This window comes from Schistocerca cancellata, chromosome 2, assembly GCF_023864275.1.
Source record: "Schistocerca cancellata isolate TAMUIC-IGC-003103 chromosome 2, iqSchCanc2.1, whole genome shotgun sequence".
Lineage (NCBI taxonomy): Eukaryota > Metazoa > Arthropoda > Insecta > Orthoptera > Acrididae > Schistocerca > Schistocerca cancellata.
In genome coordinates, this window is record NC_064627.1 from 143,727,973 (window position 1) to 143,754,117 (window position 26,145).

A 26,145-nucleotide genomic window follows, 5' to 3' on the forward strand; every position below is an offset into this window, starting at 1 on the left:
TTCTCTCATTGTTTTCCTCCCAACTGGTCATTGGAGCACAGGTTAAAATTTATGTGTGGCTACTTGGAGAATGAACCAGCTGTAAGAATGCGATCGGTCATTCACGATTGTCACAGTGAAGGAGAATTTTATCATGCCTTCCTCTCAGCGTATTGGTCTCAAGCTACACAAGACTGAGTAAAACATAGCATCATAATGATGAAACATTTCGAACAATCTGAATTTTCCAGTCTTGTGAAATATTTTGAAGACATGCTGCACAAGAATCAGTACCTGTCAAACCCATACAGCCCCTCAGAACTCATACGCATTTGCTTAATCAAATTACCTGAACATTTACGACATATTATTTTGGCAGGACGTTGCAAAGACGACATTGAAGCTTTTCAGGGACTGTTACAAGGACTGGAAATTGACACTGACAATCGCGGAACGCGAAAACAGGAGCACAACAATTACAGATCACATCCGTCACAATTCCGCGATGACAGAAATAATATACGACAAGGCTATTCTTTCAATGTAAATCGTGACCAATACAGACACCACCCGTATGACGACCACTGGCAGAGTAATAGTTACAGAGAAAGATCGCATTTCCATAGTAATGAATATCACAGAGACAATCAGAGAAACAGACAATATGGGAACCAAAATAATTATTATCACGGGAGACAGAATAACTTCAGATGCAACGGTCCACCATGCAGTGATAATTCAGGGAGAAATTCTCCACCACTTAACAGACAAGAAAGAAACTACAGTAACTACCGACAAAACGACAGACCTGAATTCCATCAGAACTGGCGAGCTTCAAACAGGGGAGGGCCTTCTCGGCAAGGCGAATTTGAAGAAGTTAGGTCTCCTAATCCCAGTAATGGCGCGCGCCAACAAAGAAACAGACAATGACTCGCACCGCAGGCAGCCACCTGCGCCCGCTGGCCCAGGGAAAAATAACATTGACGCTAACCTTGAGCAAAATTCCAGTATTCTTTACGGACGAATACCGCATGATAATTGCATTGAAGTTGAAACTCTGCGTACTAGGAAGAGTAAAGGTTTACACAACATTTCACATGTAAAACCGTTTATTGAAAGATAATCTGCTTTTTAACTTTGTCTTTGCCATATAACGTTTCACTTCACATTACTAGTATGCTTTAGAATCTGTTACCATGCAACAATGTTTGAAGTTAAATATCCAGTCAAGAACCAAGAGAACTTATTTCAACAGAAATTACGAATGCATTGTTATTGCGAACAGACGACACAGTGTTATTGTTTGTGTACATTCTTGATTGTTAGTTGCACGATTACGTAACGACTATAAGGCTCACATACTTAGAACATTTACCAGTACTGCTAATGAGATTTTAATGCAACATTTTGGTGTACTTGAAAATACATTCTGAATTAAAGTACTTTCTGAGAGATACCAGATGACACAGTGGTTAGTTTATGTGACAGCTACACGATTATATCACGACGTTACTAATGAGTGACAATTTACAATGTTGCTTTTGCGGTGTTTCTGTTTCATATCTGCACAGTTTTTCTGTATTATTCTGGAAAGTAAAACATGTTTTAGTAGCAACTTTTGTGGTATAGCTAAAATGAGACAGCCAGGACAACAATACGTTACAGCACAGTACTTTCTTCATCACGGCAATAAGCGTAATAAGTAAGATATCTATACGCAATGCATTTCACTTTTGTTTATCATGAGGTAAGTACATTGACTTCTGCAGAACTTAGCTTTCGGAGGACGATAACTACGACACTTCCACAGAGATTATCTTACAACAAGATGCACATTTAGCGCTACAGGACACGTATTTGAGTGATTAATTTTGTACTTAAAACATTTATTTTTAAAGATATTTGAAGTACAATGCTACAAAGGTTTTCCGTTATACATTTCATTCCATTGCTGTAATCTGTAACACCTGAGGGTATAATTACATTAATCCTCAGGGAGGTACACACCTACTTTGTGTACCATGTGTTTGGCAAGCACAAGGAGCCCTAGCTAATATGGTATTTGCTTATACAACTTTACACATCGGTACCATATTTCTCCAACACAGAATTACACAGCCACCTGATTATTTAACAGAGAAACAAACATTTTTTTTACTACATCAGTGACACATGTTTACGTAATTACACCGTTGGATAACTTCACACTTACGAAATTGTATTTTGTCTGTACTGTGTGAACCCTTCATATTTTTCGGAACCATTGTGATACTATGAGAGCTTTGAATGATGTATTTGGTAAGGGAGAATGATTTTTAAGGTACGTTTGAGGTAGATGACACTTTTGACATGAGCAGAGAATTTTCTCTAGGTTTTGACATTATTGCAGAAAGCTACGACGTTTTTGAGATTTGACTGAGGTGTTATGATGTTATTTTTACGACGACGATGTGTATTATGCTGCTGAGGTACGTTTATGATCAATAAGCTGATGCTATATGAGTTATTTGATTAAGCTACGTATCTGATATGATGAAATATTGAAGAAGTGTCGACGAATAAGGTAAGGAATAATGAGTAGTGTTTAGAGACTCTGGTTTGTGAAAAAGATTGTTGGAAACCAAGAATCGTACTTTAAGAGTTATGAAATGTATGTAAATGGGTGAATGTAGTACAATGCCGACGAAAATTTTTTGGACACTGTTATATCAATAGCATTTGTTTCTACAGATTTCTAACGCTAATTCTTGACCTGTGAAATATTTTTATATGAGACTGTCACTGTAGCGGAAACTGCTGTCGTAAATATTTCGGTAAGAAAGTTAAGTGACCACCTTCACGTAATGCGTCGTGGGCACCCAGCTGTGCGGCAGACGCCCGAAAAAAAAATGCAATTAGTGTGTGCCTTTCAGAGGCGCAGGTGGAGAAAAAAAAAAAGGGGCCATTATCCTCGCTATTGACATTCCTTTGTAGAAAGCATCGCAAATTGGAAACATAATTTATCGTACTTTGTGCTATTTACTGAAATGCTTATGAATTGATGGGAAATATTCTTACATCTGCAAACCTGATTATGACAAGTGTCTTTCTACAAGAGTTGAGAGCTACTGACTTACGAAATGCCACATAGCTATTGAATGATGTTTTTATGCTTTGGTTTGCGTAATTGCTTATTTCATTTGATACCTGTTTTCCAGCTGTGTTGCAGCATTGGTTTTATAAAATAAACTTAAATGCATCTGCTAATGTGAACACTTTCTGTCAACAGATTTATTAAATAATTATTTTCTGATCCACATTCTTCGAAAAAGGAGCTCTTGGAATGGAGAGAACAATAAGAAGGGACTAATAACAGTAACTGCATGTATAATTTTCTTTTCAAGTACTTGGTAATTTTTTGTAGAATTAGTTTTCGTGGTGCACCACTTTAATTACACAGACATTAAGATGTGAATATACATTTCCCTTGTCTGCATTATTGTCTTTAGTGTAATGTTTTTTTGCTTGAGCTTTGTCATGTTTAGGTATAAGTTACTGCTGTTTGCCAGGCATAGTGCTACTAAATTTCACTTTGTATTACTCTGTTAAGCTAGTTTTACTACTGATTTATTTTTCTTGTTGCTGCACATTGGCTCATATTAGTTGTAATGTTGCATTTTCTCTGTTAATTTAGATTTACTGCTGCTGCCAATTTGCATTTTTTTGTCATTGCTGTTTGCGTTAATTGTTTTGTGCTGCTGCATTGCCTCGTCCCTTAGTTTAGCATCTGAGCTCAGTAGATTTAAGTTAGCTTAAGAGGGGGTAGCCCATAAGAGAATGAGTTGCGATGAATTTGAAGAAATGCACTGAGAGGTTATATGAGGAAAATACAGAAAGCATGCTTGGATAGGATTTTTTTGGCTGGAGCAAATATCGAAATAAGACGAAAGATCTATGGAATGAAGTTTTGCATTGGACTGCAGTACCAAATGTTACACTGAAAACAAACCCTGCCCTTTCCTCTTGTGTTATTCTGCTATGTGTTTGTGTACTCTTGTATATTTGTGTTTTTCCTGTATTTATGTGTTTAACTGATATGAGTTATGTTGTAGAATTTTTCTGATAATATGTTATTTTCTTTGTAAAGATGTTTAGACATTATTTATTCTATTCTGTTTTAATGCTCATGTGTGAAGTTGATGTTTCAAAAGTTATTCTGATCTTTTATGTATGTACTTATGTCATAATTCCTGTAACACTAATGTATATGTTTATTTCTATTGTTTTGTAAAGCCTGTATTACTACAAATGTTATCTGTATTGTTATGTTTTTAATGATGTATTTTGTACCTTTGTAATTGTATTCTCATGTTATAATATTGTAATTGACACCAGTTAATCAAATTAAGTAACTTGTAAGCATTCATTTCACTGCACACATTTCTGTTGGTCACAGTAATGCACAAAATGTGAGAAGTTGTGACTGTTAGTGTTTGCACATGTGATACTTTAATTCAGCAAGGGACTGGATAACAGCATTGCTGGTTCTAAGGACAATTCCAAAAACTTCGTGAGTGTACAAGTGGTGGTTTATGGACTTGCTATACTGTCTGCAAGACTTCTAAGAACAATTCCAAAAACTTTGTGTGTGCACAAGTGGTGGTTTATGGACTTGCTATCTTCTCTGCAAGACTCTTCGATGGTGATTGTGCACCTGCACAGTCGCAACAGATGGCTGCTGGCCGTCTCTACCAGGACTACAGTGGGCCTGTCCACAATTTCTACAAGGACTACAGTGGGTCTGCACCTCTGGTGGCCCACCAATACCACAATCTCTACCAGGACTACAGTGGGTCTGCTCTGTGATGACCTACCTACCAATATTCCTCAAAACGTCGAATGACTCTGCTGTGGGTTTGCTCTGTTGTGGCCCATTACCTGTCAGCATGTCAAGAGTCAGCATTGTCTTTCTGTTGGAAGGACAACACTACTTCTTCAAGACTGCATGGAAATCCACTACTTGCGTGTGCATTTTCTTTTACTTCTCAGACTTTGAGAAAAAACACTGCAATTTTACTGTTATGAACAATCTGGACTGTCTTTATGGACTGTGAGAAATTTTAGCTTTTGACCAACATTTTATCAATAAGTGTGGACATTTGATATCTTTGTTATTGTAATTATGAAAAATTTTATCAAATCATTATTGGCCACTGCCCAAAACAATTTGTAAAATTTTTTGTGGGGAGCATGGGGGCTATGTAAGTAAGCTGTTTATGTTTTCTTATTGGCAACGTTACGTAGCGCTCTGTATGAAAATCACTGGCTGTGCTGTGTGCAGTCTGTGGCTAGTTTGCATTGTTGTCTGCCATTGTAGTGTTGGGCAGCTGGATGTGGACAGCGCTTAGCGTTGCGCAGTTGGAGGTGAGCCGCCAGCAGTGGTGGATGTGGAGAGAGATGGCGGAGATTTGATATTTGTAAGAACGGATGTTATGAACTGCTATATATATTATGACTATTAAGGTAAATACAATGTTTGTTCTCTATTAAAATCTTTCATTTGCTAACTATGCCTACTAGTAGTTAGTGCCTTCCGTAGTTTGAATCTGTTATTTAGCTGGCAGTAGTGGCGCTCGCTGCATTGCAGTAGTTCGAGTAATGAAGATTTTTGTGAGGTAAGTGATTTGTGAAAGGTACAGGTTAATGTTAATCAGGGCCATTCCTTTGTACGGATTTCTGAATGTCAGATTGCGTTGCGCTAAAAATATTTTGTGTCAGTTTAAGCATAGTCATGTATAATTGTTCAAAGGGGACGTTTCAAAGTAAACGCGCAACCGAAATTTTTCAGAGCGTGCAATGTTCCCCACGCATTGCGTGCTGAGGTCGCAAAAACATTACACGATTTGGAATCACAAGGTGTAATTGAACGTGTGCAGGCTTCTCTCTGGGCTTCACCCTTAGTAATTTTGCCAAAACCTTCCGGAAAATTGAGACGTTGCGTGGACTTCAAGGCAACAGTGAATCCACAACTAGTGATTGCAACTTATCCTTTACCCCACCCGGAAGATCTTTTTGACAAACTGTGCCCGGGTAAATATTTTCGAAGTTGGACCTCGCAGATGCGCACTTGTAAATACCGGTGGACGAAGAATCCCAGCGCGTCTTGGTGGTTAACACGTATCTTGGTTTGTATCGATTCACAGGACTGCCATTCGGGTGTGCATCCGCCCCTGCATTGTTTCAGCAATATTTACAAACTGTTTGTGCGTCGGTCCCTACTGCAGCAAACTATCTGGACGATATTGTGCTCTCCGGAAAGATGGCAGACGAACATTTAGCCAACCTCCGAACATTATTTCAGGTCTTGCGACAACATGGTCTTCGCTTGCGGAAGGACAAATGTGTGTTTTTTGCTCGTGAATTGCCATATCTGGGACATGTACTCAATGCCCAAGGCATACATCCCAGTCCAGAGCACCTTCGTGCCATACAAGACTTGCCTTCGCCGCAGAATTTGAAGCAGCTACAGAGTGTGCTGGGTAAAATAAATTATTACCATCGCTATATCCCCCATGCCTCTTCCATTTCAGCTCCGCTTCATCGCTTATACCGTAAAGGTGTTCCGTTCGTCTGGTCGACGGACTGCGAACGCTCCTTTCGCCAGTTGAAATCGGCGTTGCTTTCTAATACTTGCCTTACGCCTTTCGATCCCCAGAAACCCCTTTTGTTGATGGTAGATGCATCGGATTTCGGAATCGGAGCTGTGCTTGCGCACAAAGATGGTTCGCATGATCGCCCTATTGCCTTTGCGTCCAAATTGCTCTCGTCAGCGCAAAGACATTATTCACAGATAGAGAAAGAAGCTTTGGCTCTCGTGTTTGGTGTTACAAAGTTTCACGATTTCTTGTATGGTCGTCACTTTACCATCATCACAGACCACAAACATTTAACATCGCTTTTTCATCCGAACAAGCCTGTACCTCCACGTACAGCGCAGAAATTCATTCGCTGGTCTATTTTCCTCTCGCAGTACCGCTACGATATCTTGTATCGGTCCACTGCTAAGCACGGAAACGCCGATGTGTTGTCCCGTTTCCCTGTTGCTGAGGATAGAGCATTCGATTCTTCCGAACTTGCTTGCATGTTCATTGATTCTGAAACCGATGATGTGGTCGAATCGTTTCCGATTTTCGTCGTGTAGCTACAGCCACAGCTGCCGACCCTGTCCTTGGTACCGTTCTGCGTTTTGTTGCTACGCAATGGCCCTTGTCAAAGTCACGGATCGGGGATCCGTTGGTTCGCCCGTTTTTTGCTCACAAGGAGAGACTTTTTGTTCGACGTGGTGTATTGCTGTTGCGTTCTGATAATGATCAGTCCAGGGTCGTGGTCCCACGTTCGTTACAGTCCTCTGTCTTACGGCTTCTCCACCAAGGACATTGGGGTATAGTGAGAACGAAACAACTTGCTCGTCAGCACTGTACTTGGTTCGGCATCGATGCTGCGATTACGAATATGTGCTCTTCTTGCTTGGCGTGTGCCGAACAACAATCCGCACCACTGCGGAAATTCTTTGCATGGCCAAAATCCACTTCCCCTTGCAACGCTTACACATCGATTTTGCTGGTCCATTCTGCAATGCTCGATGGTTGGTTGTGGTGGAGTCCTTCAGTAATTTTCCTTTTGTTGTCCAGATGTCTTCCACGACGTCTTCTGCCACAATCCAAGCGTTGTCCGCTATCTTTTGCATTGAAGGTCTTCCACAGACTATTGTTTGCGACAATGGCCCACAATTCATGTCCGCAGAATTTCAGTCATTCTGCAAGGCCAATGGTATTCAACATCTGACATCCGCACCGTTTTCGCCTCAGTCCAACGGTGCCGCTGAACGTTTGGTCCGGACTTTCAAGTCACAGATGTTGAAGTTGAAAGAGTCGCATTCTCGGGAGGACGCGTTATTGCTCTTTTTGTCCTCGTATCGCTCTCAGGCCCGCGATGGTCGCTCGCCGGCTGAGTTGCTCCATGGTCGCCCTCATCGAACCTTGATGTCTTTGCTGCATCCGCCGCATCAGGTTCCTGTGCAGCGGCAGACACCTGCTTTTGCCCCAGGCGACGTTGTATACTATCGCAACTATCGAGGTTCACGGCGTTGGCTCGCAGGGCACATTCTTCGCTGCCTCGGCCGCGCGATGTATCTGGTTATGGGGGCCGCTGGTGAGGTGCGTCGGCATCTCAATCAGCTGCGCCTCTGTCGTCGCCTGGGTTCTGCCGCTCCCCGTCTGCTTTCAGCGACGGTGCCGTCCGGTCAGCGCCCTGGGGACCCATCTACTGGCTCGCCTCATCCCCAGGTATTACCGACGCTGCCTTCCATTTTGCCCCATGGCGTCGAGCCCCCGCCGCAGCCGCCGCCGGCACCGCCCGCAGTGGACACGTCGCTGCAACCGCCGGGCGCCTCCCTGGGTCACGCGCCGCCGATCGCTTCCCGTGACCAGATGTCCTCCGAAATGGAACTCTTGCCCGCTCCGGACCATCTGTCGTCTTCGCCAGTCGGGTGCTCCGACTCGATGGAGTTCGACCCTTCGGCCCCTCCTGACTATCTACGGGCGCATACACCTCCTGTTGGCGTGCACCCTGGACTAGGTTTTCAGGCGTTTCCTAGCTCCCCTCGGACCGAATGGCCGGGTGCGGGTGGCACAGCCTTGCCTGTTGTTAGGCTCCCCACCTCGTCGCATACGTCAACATGGGGTCCTCCCCACGGCGGGCGGAAGCCTTATAATACAACCGTTCGCCGATTTGCGGGGGAGGAATGTGGTGTCACCGCCAGACACCACACTTGCTAGGTGGTAGCTTTTAAATCGGCCGCGTGTCGCCACTGTCAGTAATTGCAGACCGAGCGCCGCCACACGGCAGGTCTAGAGACGTACTAGCACTCGCCCCAGTTGTACAGCCGACGTTGCTAGCCATGGTTCACTGAGAATTACGCTCTCATTTGCCGAGACGATAGTTAGCATAGCCTTCAGCTACATTTGCTACGACCTAGCAAGGCGCCATTACCAGTATAGATATTGAGATTCTATTAATGTATCATCAAGAGCGATGTTCTACAAATGTGGATTAAAGTTAAGTATTCCAGAAGCTACGTACTTTCCTTTATAGCATTCATTACGTATCCTGTTTCAGACCTCACGCCAGCCTGCGTGAGTTTAAGCGCGTGCCTTTCGGCTTCCTCGCATTGTGTCTAGGCTGTCTTCTCTAGACACAACATATGATATAGACGCTAAAGGGCAGTAAGGATACCACTTTTCATAATCTTTTTTGCAGAGGGTAACTATCGTAATTATAGAGGTTGTCGTAAGTGTAGCTCGCCAGTTCTATATCTTACGGCAATGACATGTGTGAGGAACGCAAATTAGCAGCGTCTATGGTATGTTTAATGTACTGTGCATCGCCAATGTTAAAGTGGGATTGCTGCGTGGCTTTCGTACAACACTGTTTATATTTTGCACAAAGTCTGAAATTTGAACGTTATCTGGTGACTTCAAAAAGTAACACTTTACTATGGCAGGCCAACTAACTTTTAATTAATGGTGCACTACAGAGAGACACGGAGACGTGACACTACTTTTAAACATAGTCACCGTTACTATGTAAACAACGATCGGAACCGGTGCCGGTCACGGAATCATTCCAGAACCGCTGTTAGACCGTCCGCATCGTTAGAAAGTCCCTCGAGGTGTCCTTTCAGCTAAATAAAAGATGGAAATCGTATGGTGCATGACCTGGACTTTTCGATCAGTGTAAGAAATGGCGTTGTTGGACTTCTTTACTCTCAATTGGAAAGAGCTCCAATACTTAACTGCTCGTGTTTCTGTCACCAGACAAGCGTCATATGGAAGACGTAGGTTTGCTGTTCTAGTGTTCCTCCTTCAGTTTTACATATATTGTGGTTAGATCAAGGTATCACGGAACAATGATTCTGGTTGTTCGGCGATGCATTTAGTTTTATTTTGCTAAAGCACCTAATGGTTAAAGGTGTAAGTACAAGGTGTCTTCCTTTGTGGTATAGGTATGAGTAATAACATGAGTCAACAGCCGTTTTGTACATGGAGTCTGATGTAGGAATTAATTTGTATTTTGGTACATATAAGTATGTAGAATCCGAATCAACCTTTCAAAATATCCTAGCACTGCACCATAAACAAGAAAATTGATGGAAGATGGAACCTTTCATTCCAAACTCACAAATATCGCATTAGCTGCTGGTCCTCTTTCAGAACAAACGTGAACAGCTGTTTGGGCAACAGGATAGATGATAACTATGTTTCTGTTACTAATGACCTGTCCGAGAGCTGCAAGAACATGAGGTGCATAATCCCGCTTATAATTCACATGTTACATTCCTACCTCAATCTCTTTCCGGAAAATTTGGGAACCGTAATCGATGAATAGTGTGAACACTTTCACCGAGACGACTGTACGATAGAACGCAGTTACCGAGCTCACTTTGACACTTCGACGATGGGCGACTACTGCTGGGGTCTTGTTAAGGAGAATGATCAAGAGTATCGCTGTCACATTTTCCGAATAACAGAGAAGGTAAAACTTGTAAGAGTGTTGTGAACTAATTTATACCTCCTATTGGCAACATATTCAGTATTAATGGACTCTAAAGGTCAACATATGCATTTATTGTTTGTTTTAATTCTGTCAATGTTACTGTATTTGATTCTGCTGTGTACCTAGGAAGTGTGACGTTACTGAGAAAAGTTGATTTTATCGGTGAATTCAGCACCCCAGACATTACACAATTACATTTACAAACCAGATGCAGAAAAAAGGTATTAATTTGTTGATTAGTGTCACTGGTCACCAATAGAAGAAAAATAAATCCTGCAAGAGTAATGATAGCTAATATTACCATGAATTAGCAGTGACCTCAACATAGTGCCTTGAGTTATGGTATGATTTAACCCGTAAGCACACGTATAGGGTAAAATATACCCTGCTTGTTGTTGCACAACTATGACCTTCCACATAATTTTCAACCAAGTGTCCCTCCTTGTAACAATGTGTAAGTTCCCAAGTTTCTCGCATTACCTTGTTGAGTAAAGGTGTGTTTTGTATTGCCTGGGTAGAAAATACCACGCGCATGTGATAACGTGTCCACTAGGAATAAACTGCAGATTCGAACAGGATAAAGACATGGCATTCTCTGTAGAACATTGTGCAAACAACATGAGATAAATAATGAGTCTCAGAGCGACGATGATCACATTTCAGAGAATTGTCTTAATACACATACTGAGTAAGAGGCTGCAACATCTCAAGCAAGATATAAGGGAAATGATGGCACTCTGTGGGAAAAATCTGCACCACCGTCACTTATCAAATCTGCTGTGAGGTGTCTTCTGAAGTCGGAGAGGCAAGACAGAAGAAAGCTAAATTGTCTTCTGGGGGATATAAGATGTCACCCTGGAAAAAGGACCAGAAAACCGAAACGTCTTGCAAGACCTGCCGTAGGTTAATATGTAAGGAACATTAATTTTCATTTTGTGAAGAATATATCAGCAAAGATTCTGATTATATAAAAGAAACTCTCCAGAATACACTGTCTTGTGAGATTTATTCTTTGTCATAATGAGAAGAGAGTGTATACGCCTTAAAGATTATTAACTACAGCTTTAAAATACTCTAAAGTTGTGTTTATACACGTACAATCCTATTACCTAAGTAGTTTCGTGAAAATATGTGTTTTTAATTCGGGTAAGAAATATTACACGCGATAGTAACGTAATAAAAATTAGCGCTTTTGCACATAGTCAATCGGGATAACTCTACCACTTTTTCCATTTTTTGAAAATTTTGGACACACAATAAGTTACACATCACAACAGATATTGTATCATTTAAAGCTATAGTTACTGAGTGTTTGGGAAAGTGAAAATGTATACTAACAATGTCCTATTAGAGTAAAATTTCTGTTTTAATACTGGTAAAAAGTCAAACCATCATTTAGGGTAACTTTAGACCCGTCTTAAAAAACGTATTTCTTCTATATCTAATGCTTCAGGTAAATTTAGATCGTGCCAGAAGGATAGTAGATGTTAACAAGAAGTAAAAACGAACAGAGTTAATTCAGTAGTGGGGTCTACTTTGAAATATCAAGATCTTTGCGTACACCAGGCATTTTTCGATATAAATCAGTCCCCAGAAGCTCTCTTCACACCCAACGCAATTAAGACATAATCCCAAGCTTAAGGGCTTGTGAGAAGGTGGGAAGACAACTGAAATACCGAATAGAAACCACAAGGTAATAAAACTATTACTTTTAGCACAAAATAATGCACGTAGGTGGAGCAGCAGTGATTTGAAGCAAAGGTAGTAACTGATACGAAGACACCTTGACTGGGAAAAATTTACACTGATTGAATGTAGGGGTTAAACGCCCTCTTAATAATATGAGTGTTATTTTATTACGTATATATTGCAGTGGTGAAGCGCCCTTACCTTAATCTTTTCGACCCTCCTGGCCATTCCCACGACGGTGAGTCCATGCTTCAGCAGCGCCTGCACTATGGCAGCACCGATGCCTGCGCTGGCGCCAGTAACCAGTGCGACGCGTCCCTTGTATTTGTCGATGCTCATCACTGTGTCAACTGGCGTACTGGCACTTCTGCGAGGCTAGCTGGAGTCCGCAGAGACTGCGGAAAGTCGTGCCAGTACTCGCGGTTTATTCTTATAGACCTGACCTTGCGAGTGTATTACGCCACGCGTCAAGGCCACTGGTCAGTTTATCTCGGGAACTACGCGTAGCTGGCTCAACTTCAGGCACTCCCGTATACGCATGAACAGGCTTTGCGCCGTAGATATTCCTGCGTCAGGCGACGTTCCAAAATAGTTTCAGTCAGGATCTTGAACTTATTACGTATTACCGTCTTTTTTTTGTTGTAAAAGATAGTGTAAAGCTGTTTGATATGTTACAGAATCTGTTTACCGCGGTTATAGTTATTGATCTCTGTACACTTCACTTTATTTACAGTTGGTTATTAATAACATTTTCTGTTCTGATGATTCTGTCGCCACTAATAATAAATCTGTAAACCCGTCATATCTGTCTGTCGTTGAACACGCTAACCTCCAAAAGTAGTGAAATTAAAAAAAGACGTGCTAAGATATCTCAATAATTTTATTTTTACAAGAAAGCCTGTACCTTAATCTACGCACTGACGCTATTACAGTCTGATTCTTCCTTGTTTACGTTGTGTACTGAGTGTTCAAGATGCCTCCGATAATCTTGAGTCCCGCCGACTGTGAAGTAAGGGCTGTTATAAGATTTCCTAGTGCTAAAGGCCTAAAAGCGATCGATATTCATCTTGAGATCTGTGCAATTTACGCAGAAAACATTATGAGTGATGGAATGGTAAGAAAGTGGGTGAGAGCATTTAAACATGGCCGCACAAATATGCATGATGAACAACGGAGTGGGCGTCATTCGGTCGTTAATGAAAGTTTGGTGCAGGAAGTGGACAATAAGTTGAGAGAAAACAGACGCTTTACGATTTCCTCCTTGCGGGATGACTTTCCTAATGTTTCTCGTAGTGTTTTGTATGGCATTGTGACCGAGCACTTGAATAACCGATATTTGTGCGCACATTGGGTACCAAAAATGTTGACGGATGTGCACAAAACCAAACGTTTAGACAGTGCATTGACTTTCCTTGAGCTGTACCACAACGACGGTGATGATTTCTTAAGCCAAATTGTTACGGGCGATGAAACATGGATGGCCTACGTCACACCAGAATCAAAGCAACAGTCCATGGAAGTTGCGCAAGGGCATCGTTTTGCTGCAAGACAATGCCCGTCCGTATGTGGCGAATCAGACCAAAGATCTCATCACATCTTCTCGATGGGAAATTCTAGATCAACCTCCGTACAGCCCCGATCTTGCACCCAGTGACTATCATCTGTTCTTGCACTTAAAGAAACACCTGGGCGGTCAGCATCTTCGAGACGATGACAAAGTCAAAACAGTGGTGATGCAGTGGTTAACAAGTCAGGCGGCAGACTTCTATGATGAGGGTATTCAAAAACTGGTACAACGTTATGACAAGTGCCTCAATTATGTAGAAAAGTAGATTAAGGTACAGGCTTACATGTAAAAATAAAATTATTGAGATATCTTAGCACGTCTTTTTTTAATTTCAAAACAGTACTTACTTAAAAAACACGCCTCGTATAAACGCGGCACATTTTTCAGACATTAAGTAGATTAAGGTACAGGCTTACATGTAAAAATAAAATTATTGAGAGATCTTAGCACGTCTTTTTTTAATTTCAAAACAGTACTTCCTTAAAAAACACGCCTCGTATAAACGCGGCACATTTTTCAGACATAATTCACGTATTCCACGAAATGTATCTACAAAATTTATCATTCTACGACACATAGCGCAGGATACATGACTTTGTAAACACTAAGATGCTTGGAAAACTGGAGTATCATGCATGACGTTCAAATTTATTATTAATAACTCACTGAACCGATTTAGAAGAAATCTGATAAGGAGATAGCTTCGACCTTGAGGAAGAACATAGACTACTTAAGAAAATGTGTATTGCAAGATACTTATTGATTTCAAGAATGTTACGCGAATTAGGGACAAGTATTTACTCTTTGATAAAGCTTAGACTTTTGAAATTTTTCATAACTGTGAAAATGCTAATTGATTTGCGCTACGTGATACGATTCAAAGTAGTGAATGCAATGCTTGTACTATCTTCCATGCGATTAAATCACACTTCCACTCTATTTGTTTCACAATGTCCACGTTATGTAACACATAGATACTAAGAACACTATCTAGTGTTTTAGAACGAGCGCACTTAGTGACTTGCAACAAACTCTACACATAGTTCCATGCCTTTATAAAAAAATTTCTCTTCCTTACAACACCCACAAAATGACGAAATTAAAAAAAAAGTTTATTGCTTTCCATTCCGCTGTTCATGCATTAAAATTGCCTTATGTTTCAATCCTTCCGTAGCTGATGGGATACATACGCCTCGCTAAAGTAATATAAAGTTTTGAGCATTGAGACGTCTATATCTCACAGCGCTAGCATGTATCGAGACGCTTTCGGAACTCGGAGAAAAATACTAAGGACCAATGGGTGGATATGTAGAAGGCTGCGAGTGATCGAATGGGGCGGTGTATGTTTATAGTGTGTCTGTCTCACGAAAATCTGATCATATCACCATGTTCTCGATTTCAGGACTATCAGCTAACTAACTGTGTTTTCTTGTACATCACATACGTTGTTTTTAAACATTACAACACATCTCAGTAATTCTGCTGGTTTGTACATAATTTGTATTTTTTGAAACCCTTATGCCCCAGAAGACTTCATAGAATGTAAAGAACGTTGGTGTGTGCTATGTGAAAGCCATCTTCAAATGTTATGTTGAAAACTTGTGTGCTCTATTTCATGTTCTTCTTCGTCAGCAGAGTAAATGTGTTTTCGTATTGATTTGTTATGCTCTCTTCCATAATTACCATCCTGGTGGAATCATTCTAAAATCAAATATTTAACGCTAGGTTCATATGAAAACATGGCCTTAGTTAGGTTCATGGGACACAGTGTAAGGTGGTCATCTTAATTTGTTTTTTGTGTGTTATCTATGTGCTCACCAGAGAGAGAAAGAGTTACGTTACTGTTAAGCAATCTGTGGTCTTGCCACTGCATAGGCTTTGCCTCTTCGCAGTCTGATACATTCTTAGTAGAAGTTTGGTAGGTGATAGACGTATTCTGTAGTGGTGTGTTGATTTGTGATAGTATCTGTTTGATGAAGAAAGACTGATTGTAAAGGACAGATGAATACACTAGAAAGCGAAGAGAATATATATTTTTAATAATGTTATTGTTTTTGACGAGAAATATTTTGAGGTAAGCCTGCAGTACTGCGCAGCTAGGAATGATTAAACTGTCTTTTTGAATATATACTTCATTCTAAAATCGTTGTCTTGGAATGTCATTTTATAAGAATAGTTACTCTCCCCATGCCATTACTTAAAGGACTATCATTACGCATTATCACATTTCATTGTTTGAATGTGGTTTGGAAATGTTATTTAGAAATAGAAATCCAGCTTAGCCTCTGCCTATTTGCTGTTTGCTGCCGTGCTTTCGAGAAATCTGCAACAATGATGTAAAGACGCGAAGTAAGTGGAAATTGTGATTAGGGCCAGATAGTTGTTTTACATCAGAATGCGCATTTAATATAAATAAAAGCTGGATTCGCCGGCCGCGGTGGTCTAGCGGTTCTGGCGCTGCAGTCCGGAACCGCGGGACTGCTACGGTCGCAGGTTCGAATCCTGCCTCGGGCATGGGTGTGTGTGGTGTCCTTAGGTTAGTTAGGTTTAAGTAGTTCTAAGTTCTAGGGGACTTATGACCTAAGATGTTGAGTCCCATAGTGCTCAGAGCCATTTTTTTGAAAGCTGCATTCACTTACAGTTCAACTCAAATTATATTCTGTTCAGTCAAACGTTAGCAAACGAATGTAATTTGGATAATAGGTGGTGGGGACACAGTTTTGGTAATACACAGCTTTTACAGGGTGGGAGGTTAGGTTGGGGTAGTTATCATATAGAAATACAGAGTGAGGAGGTGACGTATGTCGACCTTTCTGCCATGATAGTTCGTTGGATCTTTTGGTGATGAGCAGTCAGTGTCGGATTTCTCGAAATGAAAAAATACCGCTGCGCTAATTTTACTAATGTTGTACTCCTTTTTGAGGCAATTCATTAAAAACTTTGTGTTCAGTTGGTGAAATTTTGATTGTGTGACAATTATCGAGTAGTCTGTTGCGTAAGCAGTTGGCATAATAATGCAGGTTCTGTATGGCATTCTATCATTGTTGAGGATTTGTGTGCACAATACTACAATTTTGAATGTTTGCTCATTGCAGCAATTTTGTTTCTCCAAGAAATACTATTTCATCATGTTTGGTACAACATAAAACAGTATAAAAGTTCGTCATAGCACAAGACAACAGAGGGTGTTGCAAAATAACGTTTTGGTACAGGATGAGATAAACCATCTTGAGCGATTAGCAAATACCAATAGTTCACATGAGACTGCAGGACATGACACGGATCCACAGTTATTAACCATATTAGCTGTAGCGGCACCACCGTTTAGGGTAGGGAAAGTTAGTTTTGTGCGATGTTCTGAGCTCAAGTTACAGCCAGGTGCGGGCCAGGTTGTAGTAAGTTATGGTGACCAGCGGTTGCGAAGTTGAATGGAGGCCACAGGGGACATCGAACCCCTGAAAAGCGTTAATGCAGCAGTTTGCATGTCGAAAGTTACAGGAAGAAGGGGACCAATGGAGCAACCGGGATGTGTGACGTACGTGACTCGGAGCGATGTATTAGCGAAACAGGGGCACACAGCAGAGTATACATAGGTGTCATTTTCTAACGAGATTCATTGAAGTGTGGCAGCTCTCCTGGACGGCGACGCGTGTCACACTGTCAGGCTAAACGAGCAACAGATGGGGCGACAGTGTCCCAGTCCGCGGCGGCTCATTGGTTCTACCCTCTGAGGCTGAAGCGGGGTCCGCAGCCAGCCAGGGTAGGCCACTCTTCGGGTCGCTACCGTGGGCAGTCATCTCATCTCCCGACACACGCCGGAGACTTACAAGGCGAGGGCCGCAGGTTCGGACGCCTGAATGGGTGCGGTCGTTGCCGCCGCGTTCCCAGCTATGCCAGCCGAGGAAGAAGCAGCAGCGAGGCTGGCCTACGGCTGCCGGCGGAGCAACGGGACAGTGGCTGCTGAGTCGGCTGCTGGCGCAGCCACCCTGACGTAATCAGAACTCCACAGCTGGCGAACAAGGCCGGCACGACACAGCGTTGCGCCGCACAGGCCGCTGGGGGTACTTCCTCAGCAATGCTGGGTCTGTCACGGAGACCGAGGTGAACGGAGAACTGTAGAGGAAATGAATAAATCATTCGAAAAGTTCTCGCCGAGTTTTCATACGGCACCTCCTGGCACTCACCCACTACATTTGGTGTTAATACACCACATTGTGGCACCAGACCACATTTGGTGTCAGAATAGTGGACGTCATCAGTCCAGTACGACATTCGAGCCCACCGCCTGTCGTACATTCACAAGATGTGGTGAGTGCTGTCAAAATTGTTCTTTTTGAACGTTTTCTTTCTTGTTGGTGTTTTGAGTATCACTTGCCAGAACCCACATTTTAGATGTCTGCATGGGCATAGTAGGTTTTTGCTGTCAGAGTAGATGCATCCCACTCCTGACACCAAATGTAGTGGTATCTGACGCCAAACGCAGTGTATTAACACCAAATGTAGTGGGTGAGTGCCAGGAGGTGCCGTATTAAAACTCGGCAAGTACTTTTCTGTTGTGACTTGGCAAAACAGCCAAGCCACTAGGATTGGTAGCCGAAAGGCACGCGTTAAGCTCACGCAGGCTGGCGTGAGGTCTGGAACATTTTAGGAAGTTGAGCCTAGTAAAAAAAGGTCATAGCTGTTGGAATACATAACTTTAATCCATAATTGGTAAACATCGGTCTGACGGTACATGCATCACAAGATAAATAGGAAATGATAATGGCACCTTGCTAGGTCGTAGCAAATGACGTAGCTGAAGGCTATGCTAACTATCGTCTCGGCAAATGAGAGCGTAATTTGTCAGTGAACCATCGCTAGCAAAGTCGGCTGTACAACTGGGCGAGTGCTAGGACGTCTCTCTAGACTTGCCGTGTGGCGGCGCTCGGTCTGCAATCACTCACAGTGGCGACACGCGGGTCCGTCGTATACTAACGGACCGCGGCCGATTTAAAGGCTACCACCTAGCAAGTGTGGTGTCTGGCGGTGACACCACGTTTTCAAATGATTTATTCTTTTCCTCTAAAGTCCTCCATTCACCTCGATCCGAGTCACAGGCCCCGCATTGCTGAGGAAGTACCCCCAGCGGCCTGTGCGATGCAATGATGCGTCGTGCCAACATTGTCCGCCAGCTGTAGAGTTCCGATTACATCAGGATGGCTGCGCCACCAGCCGACTCACCGGCCACTGTCCACGTTGACTCCTCGCTGCTCCGCCAAGGAGCCGTAGGCCGGCCCCGCTGCTGCTTCTTCCTCGGATGGCGTAGCTGGGAACGCAGCGGCAACGACCGCCCGCGATCCGGTGTCGGAATCTGCAGCCCTCGCCACGAAAGTCTCCGGCATGTGTCGGGAGACGAGATGACTGTCCGTGGCAGCAACCCGAAGACTGGCCCACCCTGGCTGACTGCGGACCCCGCGTTGGCCTCAGAGGGTGGAACCAACGAGCCACCGTAGACTGGGACGCCGTCGCCCCATCTGTTGCTGCGTGTAGCCCGACAGTGTGACACGCGTCGCCGTCCAGGAGAGCTGCCACACTTGAATGAATCTCGTTAGAAAATGACACCTATTTATACTCTGCTGTGTGCCCCTGTTTCGCTAATACATCGCTCCGAGTCACGTACGCCACACATCCCGGTTGCTCCAGTGGTTCCCTTCTTCCTGTAACTTTCTACATGCAAACCGCTGCGTTTACGCTTTTCAGCAGTTAGATGTCCCCTGTGGCCTCCATTCAACTTCGCAACAGCTGGTCAGCATAACTTACTACAATCTGGCCCGCACCTGGCTATAACTTGAGCTCAGAATATCGCACAAAACTAACTTTCCCTATCCTAAACGGTGGCGCCGCTACATAGCGAACAATAATGAAACAGACAAAATGATGGGTAAATTGTGGAGTTGATTCGGTTGGCGATAAGTTGCCACAGTCAAGCGAAAGCATACTAAAGACGCCACAGCCATGCGAAACTTTACAACACAGGCCCGCATCTACTGGGGCGGGAGACAAACCGACGTATCTGCTTTCTTTCAAAAAGCGATTAGCGTTATGTTGGTCTATCGATTATTAATATGATTTTGAAACGCATGTCAAGTGTTTTTTGAATATTTTGAAGACATTCTAAGCCGATTTATAAACGAATCGTAAGTTGATTTTTGGATGCGTGCATAGTGTAGTGTGCTCCCAGCCGCCGTTGGATAAGCAGCTGCCAGCAGCAAGTCGTATACTCCTAGCTCACTTATTTGTTACATAGTTTAATTCTTAATGTCTTATCGTGTTTTTGGATTCTTGCATTGTTTAATTCATAAATTTCGGGCGTATTATAGTATTTGAGAGTTGTAGCATCGCGCTTTAGTACCTGAATAGTGTAAATTCGCGTAGTCGTCTGTCTTCTGTTTTTGTTTTGAACGGCCAGTGTCGGTTGGTCACAGCCAGTGTGCTCCCTGCCGCCGTTGGATAAGCAGTTGCCAGCAGCAAGTCGTATACTCTTAGCTTACTTACTTGTTATATAGTTTAATTCTTAATTTCTTTGCGTGTTTTTGGGTACTTGCATTGTTTAATTCATAAATTTCGGGCATATTATAGTATATGAGAGTTGTAGCATCGCGCTTTAGTGTTTACTTCGTAGATTCTAACTTAAATTGCGTGTGAGTCTCGTATAGGAGGTGTAATTTCGAGTTTTAGTTACTGTAATCGTAAATTCAGGCAGATTGTAGCGCAGTCGTTAGGCATTTGTACAGCTTAGTTCATACATTCTTTGCGTGTTTCCCTTGCCTTATCTAGGCACAGACTCGTGTTTCAGTAACTGTTGTTCAACATCGATTAGAATGGACAGGGACTGTGATTGCTGTGTTCGGATGAGGGCTGAGTTGGCATCCCTTCGCTCACAGCTGCAAGCGGCGCTGACTTCGGTCGCGCAGCTTGAGGCTGTTGCCAATGGGCACCACTGTGGGGAGCCGGACTTGGGTATCACGGGGATATCAACCTCGTCCCGTCTGTCCCCAGATCGGTCTGCCGCTGTGGTTGCCCCGGTTGCTGCCCGCAGTGGGGCTGAGCTCTCGCCTGTGGTTGATTGGGAGGTCGTTCCAAGGCGTGGCAGGCGGCGAAAGATGTCCCCGGAGGTTGATCAGAAAGCCTCCCCGGTGCGTCTGACAAACAGGTTTCAGGCACTGTCTCTGGCTGAGCCAGATGCAGCTGCCTGTCCTGTTTCAGAGGATAATTCTCAGCCTTCAAGGTCCGGGCAATCACAGAGGGTGGGCTTATTGGTAGTTGGGAGCTCCAATGTTAGGCACGTAATGGGGCCCCTTAGGGATATGGCGGCTAAGGAGGGGAAGAAATCAAGTGTGCATTCCGGGTGGAGTCATTCCTGATGTGGAAAGGGTCCTTCCAGATGCCACGAGGAGCACAGGGTGCAGCCAGCTGAGGTGGTGGCACATGTCGGACCTAAGGACGTGTGTCGCTTTGGATCTGAGGAAATTCTCTCTGGATTCCAGCGGCTACCTGATTTGGTGAAGGCTGCCGGCCTTGCTTACGAGATGAAGGCAGAGCTCACCATCTGCAGCATCGTTAACAGAACCGACTGCGGACCTTTGGTGCAGAGCCGGGTGGAGGGTCTGAATCAGAGGCTCAGACGGTTTTGCGACCGTGTTGGCTGCAGATTCCTTGACTTGCGCCATAGGGTGGTGGGGTTTCGGGTTCCGCTGAATAGGTCAGGAGTTCACTACACTCAGCTGGCGGCTACACGGGTAGCGGAGGCTGTGTGGCGTGTACTGGGCGGTTTTTTAGGTTAGAAGGCCTCGGGAAAGTACGGGGTGGGCTGCAATCTCAAAGGGTGCATGGCAAATGCAGGACGTGCTTGGATCAAGGAACAGTCGGAATTGTAGTTGTAAATTGTTGTAGTTGTGCAGGGAAAGCCCCTGAGCTACAAGCGTTAATAGAAAGCACAGAAGCTGAAATCGTTATAGGTACAGAAAGCTGGCTAAAGCCTGAAATAAGTTCTGCAGAAATTTTTACGAAGCCTCAGACGGTGTTCAGGAAAGACAGATTAGGCAGAATTGGTGGTGGAGTGTTTGTGCCTGTCAGTAGTGGTTTATCTTGTAGTGAAGTCGAAGTAGATACTCAGTGCGAATTGGTATGGGTGGAGGTTAATAATTGGATCCTTCTACCGACCCCCAGACCCCGATGATATAGTTTCTGAACAGTTCAGAGAAAATTTGAGTCTCGTAACAAATAAATACCCCACTCATACGGTTATAGTTGGTGGGGACTTCAACCTTCCCTCGATATGTTGGCAAAAATACTTGTTCAAAACCGGTGGTAGGCAGAAAACATCTTCCGAGATTGTCCTAAATGCTTTCTCCGAAAATTATTTCGAGCAGTTAGTCCACGAACCCACGCGAATTGTAAATGGTTGCGAAAACACACTTGACCTCTTAGCCACAAACAATTCAGAGCTAATAGACAGCATCATGAGTGATACAGGGATTAGTGATCACAACGTCGTTGTAACTAGGCTCAATACCGTTTCTTCCAAACCCACCAGAAACAAACGCAAAATAATTTTATTTAAAAAAGCGGATAAAGTGTCACTAGAAGCCTTCCTAAGAGACAATATCCATTCCTTCCGAACTGACTATGCAAATGTAGACGAGATGTGGCTCAAATTCAAAGATATAGTAGCAACAGCAATTGAGAGATTCATACCTCATAAATTGGTAAGAGATGGAACTGATCCCCCATGGTACACAAAACAGGTCCGAACGCTGTTGCAGAGGCAACGGAAAAAGCATGCGAAGTTCAGAAGAACGCGAAATCCCGACGATTGGCTAAAATTTACAGACGCGCGAAATTTGGCACGGACTTCAATGCGAGATGCCTTTAATAGGTTCCACAACGAAACATTGTCTCGAAATTTGGTAGAAAATCCGAAGAAATTCTGGTCGTATGTAAAGTACACAAGCGGCAAGACGCAGTCAATACCTTCGCTGCGCAGTGCCGATGGTACTGTTACCGACGACTGTGCCGCTAAAGCGGAGTTATTGAACGCAATTTTCCGAAATTCCTTCACCAGGGAAGACGAATGGAATATTCCAGAATTTGAAACACGAACAGCTGCTAGCACGAGTTTCTTAGAAGTAGATACCTTAGGGGTTGCGAAGCAACTCAAATCGCTTGATACGGGCAAGTCTTCAGATCCAGATTGTATACCGATTAGGTTCCTTTCGGATTACGCTGATACAATAGCTCCCTACTTAGGAATCATATACAACCGCTCTCTCACCGATAGATCTGTACCTACAGATTGGAAAATTGCGCAGGTCGCACCAGTGTTTAAGAAGGGTAGTAGGAGTAATCCATCGAACTACAGACCTATATCATTGACGTCGGTTTGCAGTAGGGTTTTGGAGCATATAATGTATTCAAACATTATGAATCACCTCGAAGGGAACGATCTATTGATACGAAATTAGCATGGTTTCAGAAAACATCGTTCTTGTGCAACGCAGCTAGCTCTTTATTCGCACGAAGTAATGGCCGCTATCGACAGGGGATCTCAGGTTGATTCCGTAATTCTAGATTTCCGGAAAGCTTTTGACACCGTTCCTCACAAGCGACTTCTAATCAAGCTGCAGGCCTATGGGGTATCGTCTCAGTTGTGCGACTGGATTCGTGATTTCCTGTCAGGAAGGTCGCAGTTCGTAGTAATAGACGGCAAACCATCGAGTAAAACTGAAGTGATATCAGGTGTTCCCCAGGGAAGCGCCCTGGGACCTCTGCTGTTCCTGATCTATATAAATGACCTGGGTGACAATCTGGGCACTTCTCGTAGGTTGTTCGCAGATGATGCTGTAACTTACCGTCTAGTAAGGTCATCCACAGACCAGTAACAGTTGCAAAGCGATTTAGAAAAGATTGCTATATGGTGTGGCAGGTGGCAGTTGACGCTAAATAACGAAAAGTGTGTGGTGATCCACATGAGTTCCAAAAGAAATCCGTTGGAATTCGATTATTCGATAAATAGTACAATTCTCAAGGCTGTCAATTCAACTAAGTACCTGGGTGTTAAAATCACGAACAACTTCAGTTGGAAAGACCACATAGATAATATTGTGGGGAAGGTGAGCCAAAGGTTGCGTTTCGTTGGCAGGACACTTAGAAGATGCAACAAGTCCACTAAAGAGACAGCTTACACTACACTCGTTCGTCCTCTGTTAGAATATTGCTGCGCGGTGTGGGATCCTTACCAGGTGGGATTGACGGAGGACATCGACAGTGTGCAAAAAAAGGGCAGCTCGTTTTGTATTGTCACGTAATAGTGGAGAGAGTGTGACAGATATGATACGCGAGTTGGGATGGAAGTCATTAAAGCAAAGACGTTTTTCGTCGCGTCGAGATCTATTTACGAAATTTCAGTCACCAACTTTCTCTTTCGAATGCGAAAACGTTTTGTTGAGCCCAACCTACATAGGTAGGAATGATCATCAAAATAAAATAAGAGAAATCAGAGTTCGAACAGAAAGGTTTAGGTGTTCGTTTTTCCCGCGCCTGTTAGGGAGTGGAATGGTAGAGAGATAGTATGATTGTGGTTCGATTAACCCTCTGCCAAGCACTTAAATGTGAATTGCAGAGTAGTCATGTAGATGTAGATGTAGATGTCTCTGCCAGGGGAATCCCCATCGCACCTAGGAATAAAAAGCTTTCCTGGAGACAAAAGGGGTTGGGGCTATACGAGCTGAGGCGAATAAACCCGAACAGGTGAATGAATGCCAATCGCTGTTTGTTTATGTTGTTGATTGGCTGTGCGGATCAGCATTGTTACAATTATTAGCGAATTTCAAAGATTCAGACTACCAGAGTAGAAATGAACGGTTAACAGGAATAACAGGAAAGATAGATTACATATTAGCTTCTCGACGTATCCAAGAAAATGAAATTTTGATAGAAAATTTCGCCAGAAACCTATACTACTAAGGGCTAGATGTACAGCCCCAGTCAGGAGGGTCTTAAGTTCTATTCTCAGAATAGCGCAAAAAACGCATTGTACGAGCACATAATAACGCCTAACCGGAGAATAAACGCAGGACAACTGAACCGGTGATTCTGGCAGGTTTAGGGAAGATAACCAAAGAATATGCTTTGACAACGGCAGGAATAGTTACAGAATTAGTGATGACAAGATTGTTTGTTAAAACGAGGAAAGAGAAGAACTAGAGACATCACACAAATTATATAGAAGACTATGACGATTCCAAATTTATATAGAAATTTCGTACTACTACTTTTCGATCTCATGCTCGAGAAACTGGAGCGTATCAATGGAACGTGAAACTATTTTGTAACATAAAACTCTTTCCTTGTGGTAGGCCTAATAGTCGTCTGATATTGGCACTTTGCGAATTACACTCCTGGAAATTGAAATAAGAACTCCGTGAATTTATTGTCCCAGGAAGGGGAAACTTTATTGACACATTCCTGGCATCAGATACATCACATGATCACACTGACAGAACCACAGGCACATAGACACAGGCAACAGAGCATGCACAATGTCGGCACTAGTACAGTGTATATCCACCTTTCGCAGCAATGCAGGCTGCTATTCTCCCATGGAGACGATCGTAGAGATGCTGGATGTAGTCATGTGGAACGGCTTGCCATGCCATTTCCACCTGGCGCCTCAGTTGGACCAGCGTTCGTGCTGGACGTGCAGACCGCGTGAGACGACGCTTCATCCAGTCCCAAACATGCTCAATGGGGGACAGATCCGGAGATCTTGCTGGCCTGGGTAGTTGACTTACACCTTCTAGAGCACGTTGGGTGGCACGGGATACACGCGGACGTGCATTGTCCTGTTGGAACAGCAAGTACCCTTGCCGGTCTAGGAATGGTAGAACGATGGGTTCGATGACAGTTTGGATGTACCGTGCACTATTCAGTGTCCCCTCGACGATCACCAGTGGTGTACGGCCAGTGTAGGAGATCGCTCCCCACACCATGATGCCGGGTGTTGGCCCTGTGTGCCTCGGTCGTATGCAGTCCTGATTGTGGCGCTCACCTGCACGGCGCCAAACACGCATACGACCATCATTGGCACCAAGGCAGAAGCGACTCTCATCGCTGAAGACGACACGTCTCCATTCGTCCCTCCATTCACGCCTGTCGCGAAACCACTGGAGGCGGGCTGCACGATGTTGGGGCGTGAGCGGAAGACGGCCTAACGGTGTGCGGGACCGTAGCCCAGCTTCATGGAGACGGTTGCGAATGGTCCTCGCCGATACCCCAGG

At 43.6% G+C, this 26,145-nt stretch overlaps 1 protein-coding gene across 1 annotated transcript in view; it reads right to left on the reverse strand.

Annotated features, from left to right (window-relative positions):
* LOC126161432 (dehydrogenase/reductase SDR family member 11-like) overlaps positions 1-12,671 on the reverse strand; it is a 112,868-nt gene extending 100,197 nt beyond the window's left edge. The window contains exon 1 of the mRNA XM_049917233.1: positions 12,463-12,671. Within this exon, the coding sequence (XP_049773190.1) occupies positions 12,463-12,600 (138 nt within the window). The 5' untranslated portion in view covers positions 12,601-12,671. The remainder of the gene's footprint in view (positions 1-12,462) is intronic.
* Positions 12,672-26,145: the final 13,474 nt, after the last annotated feature.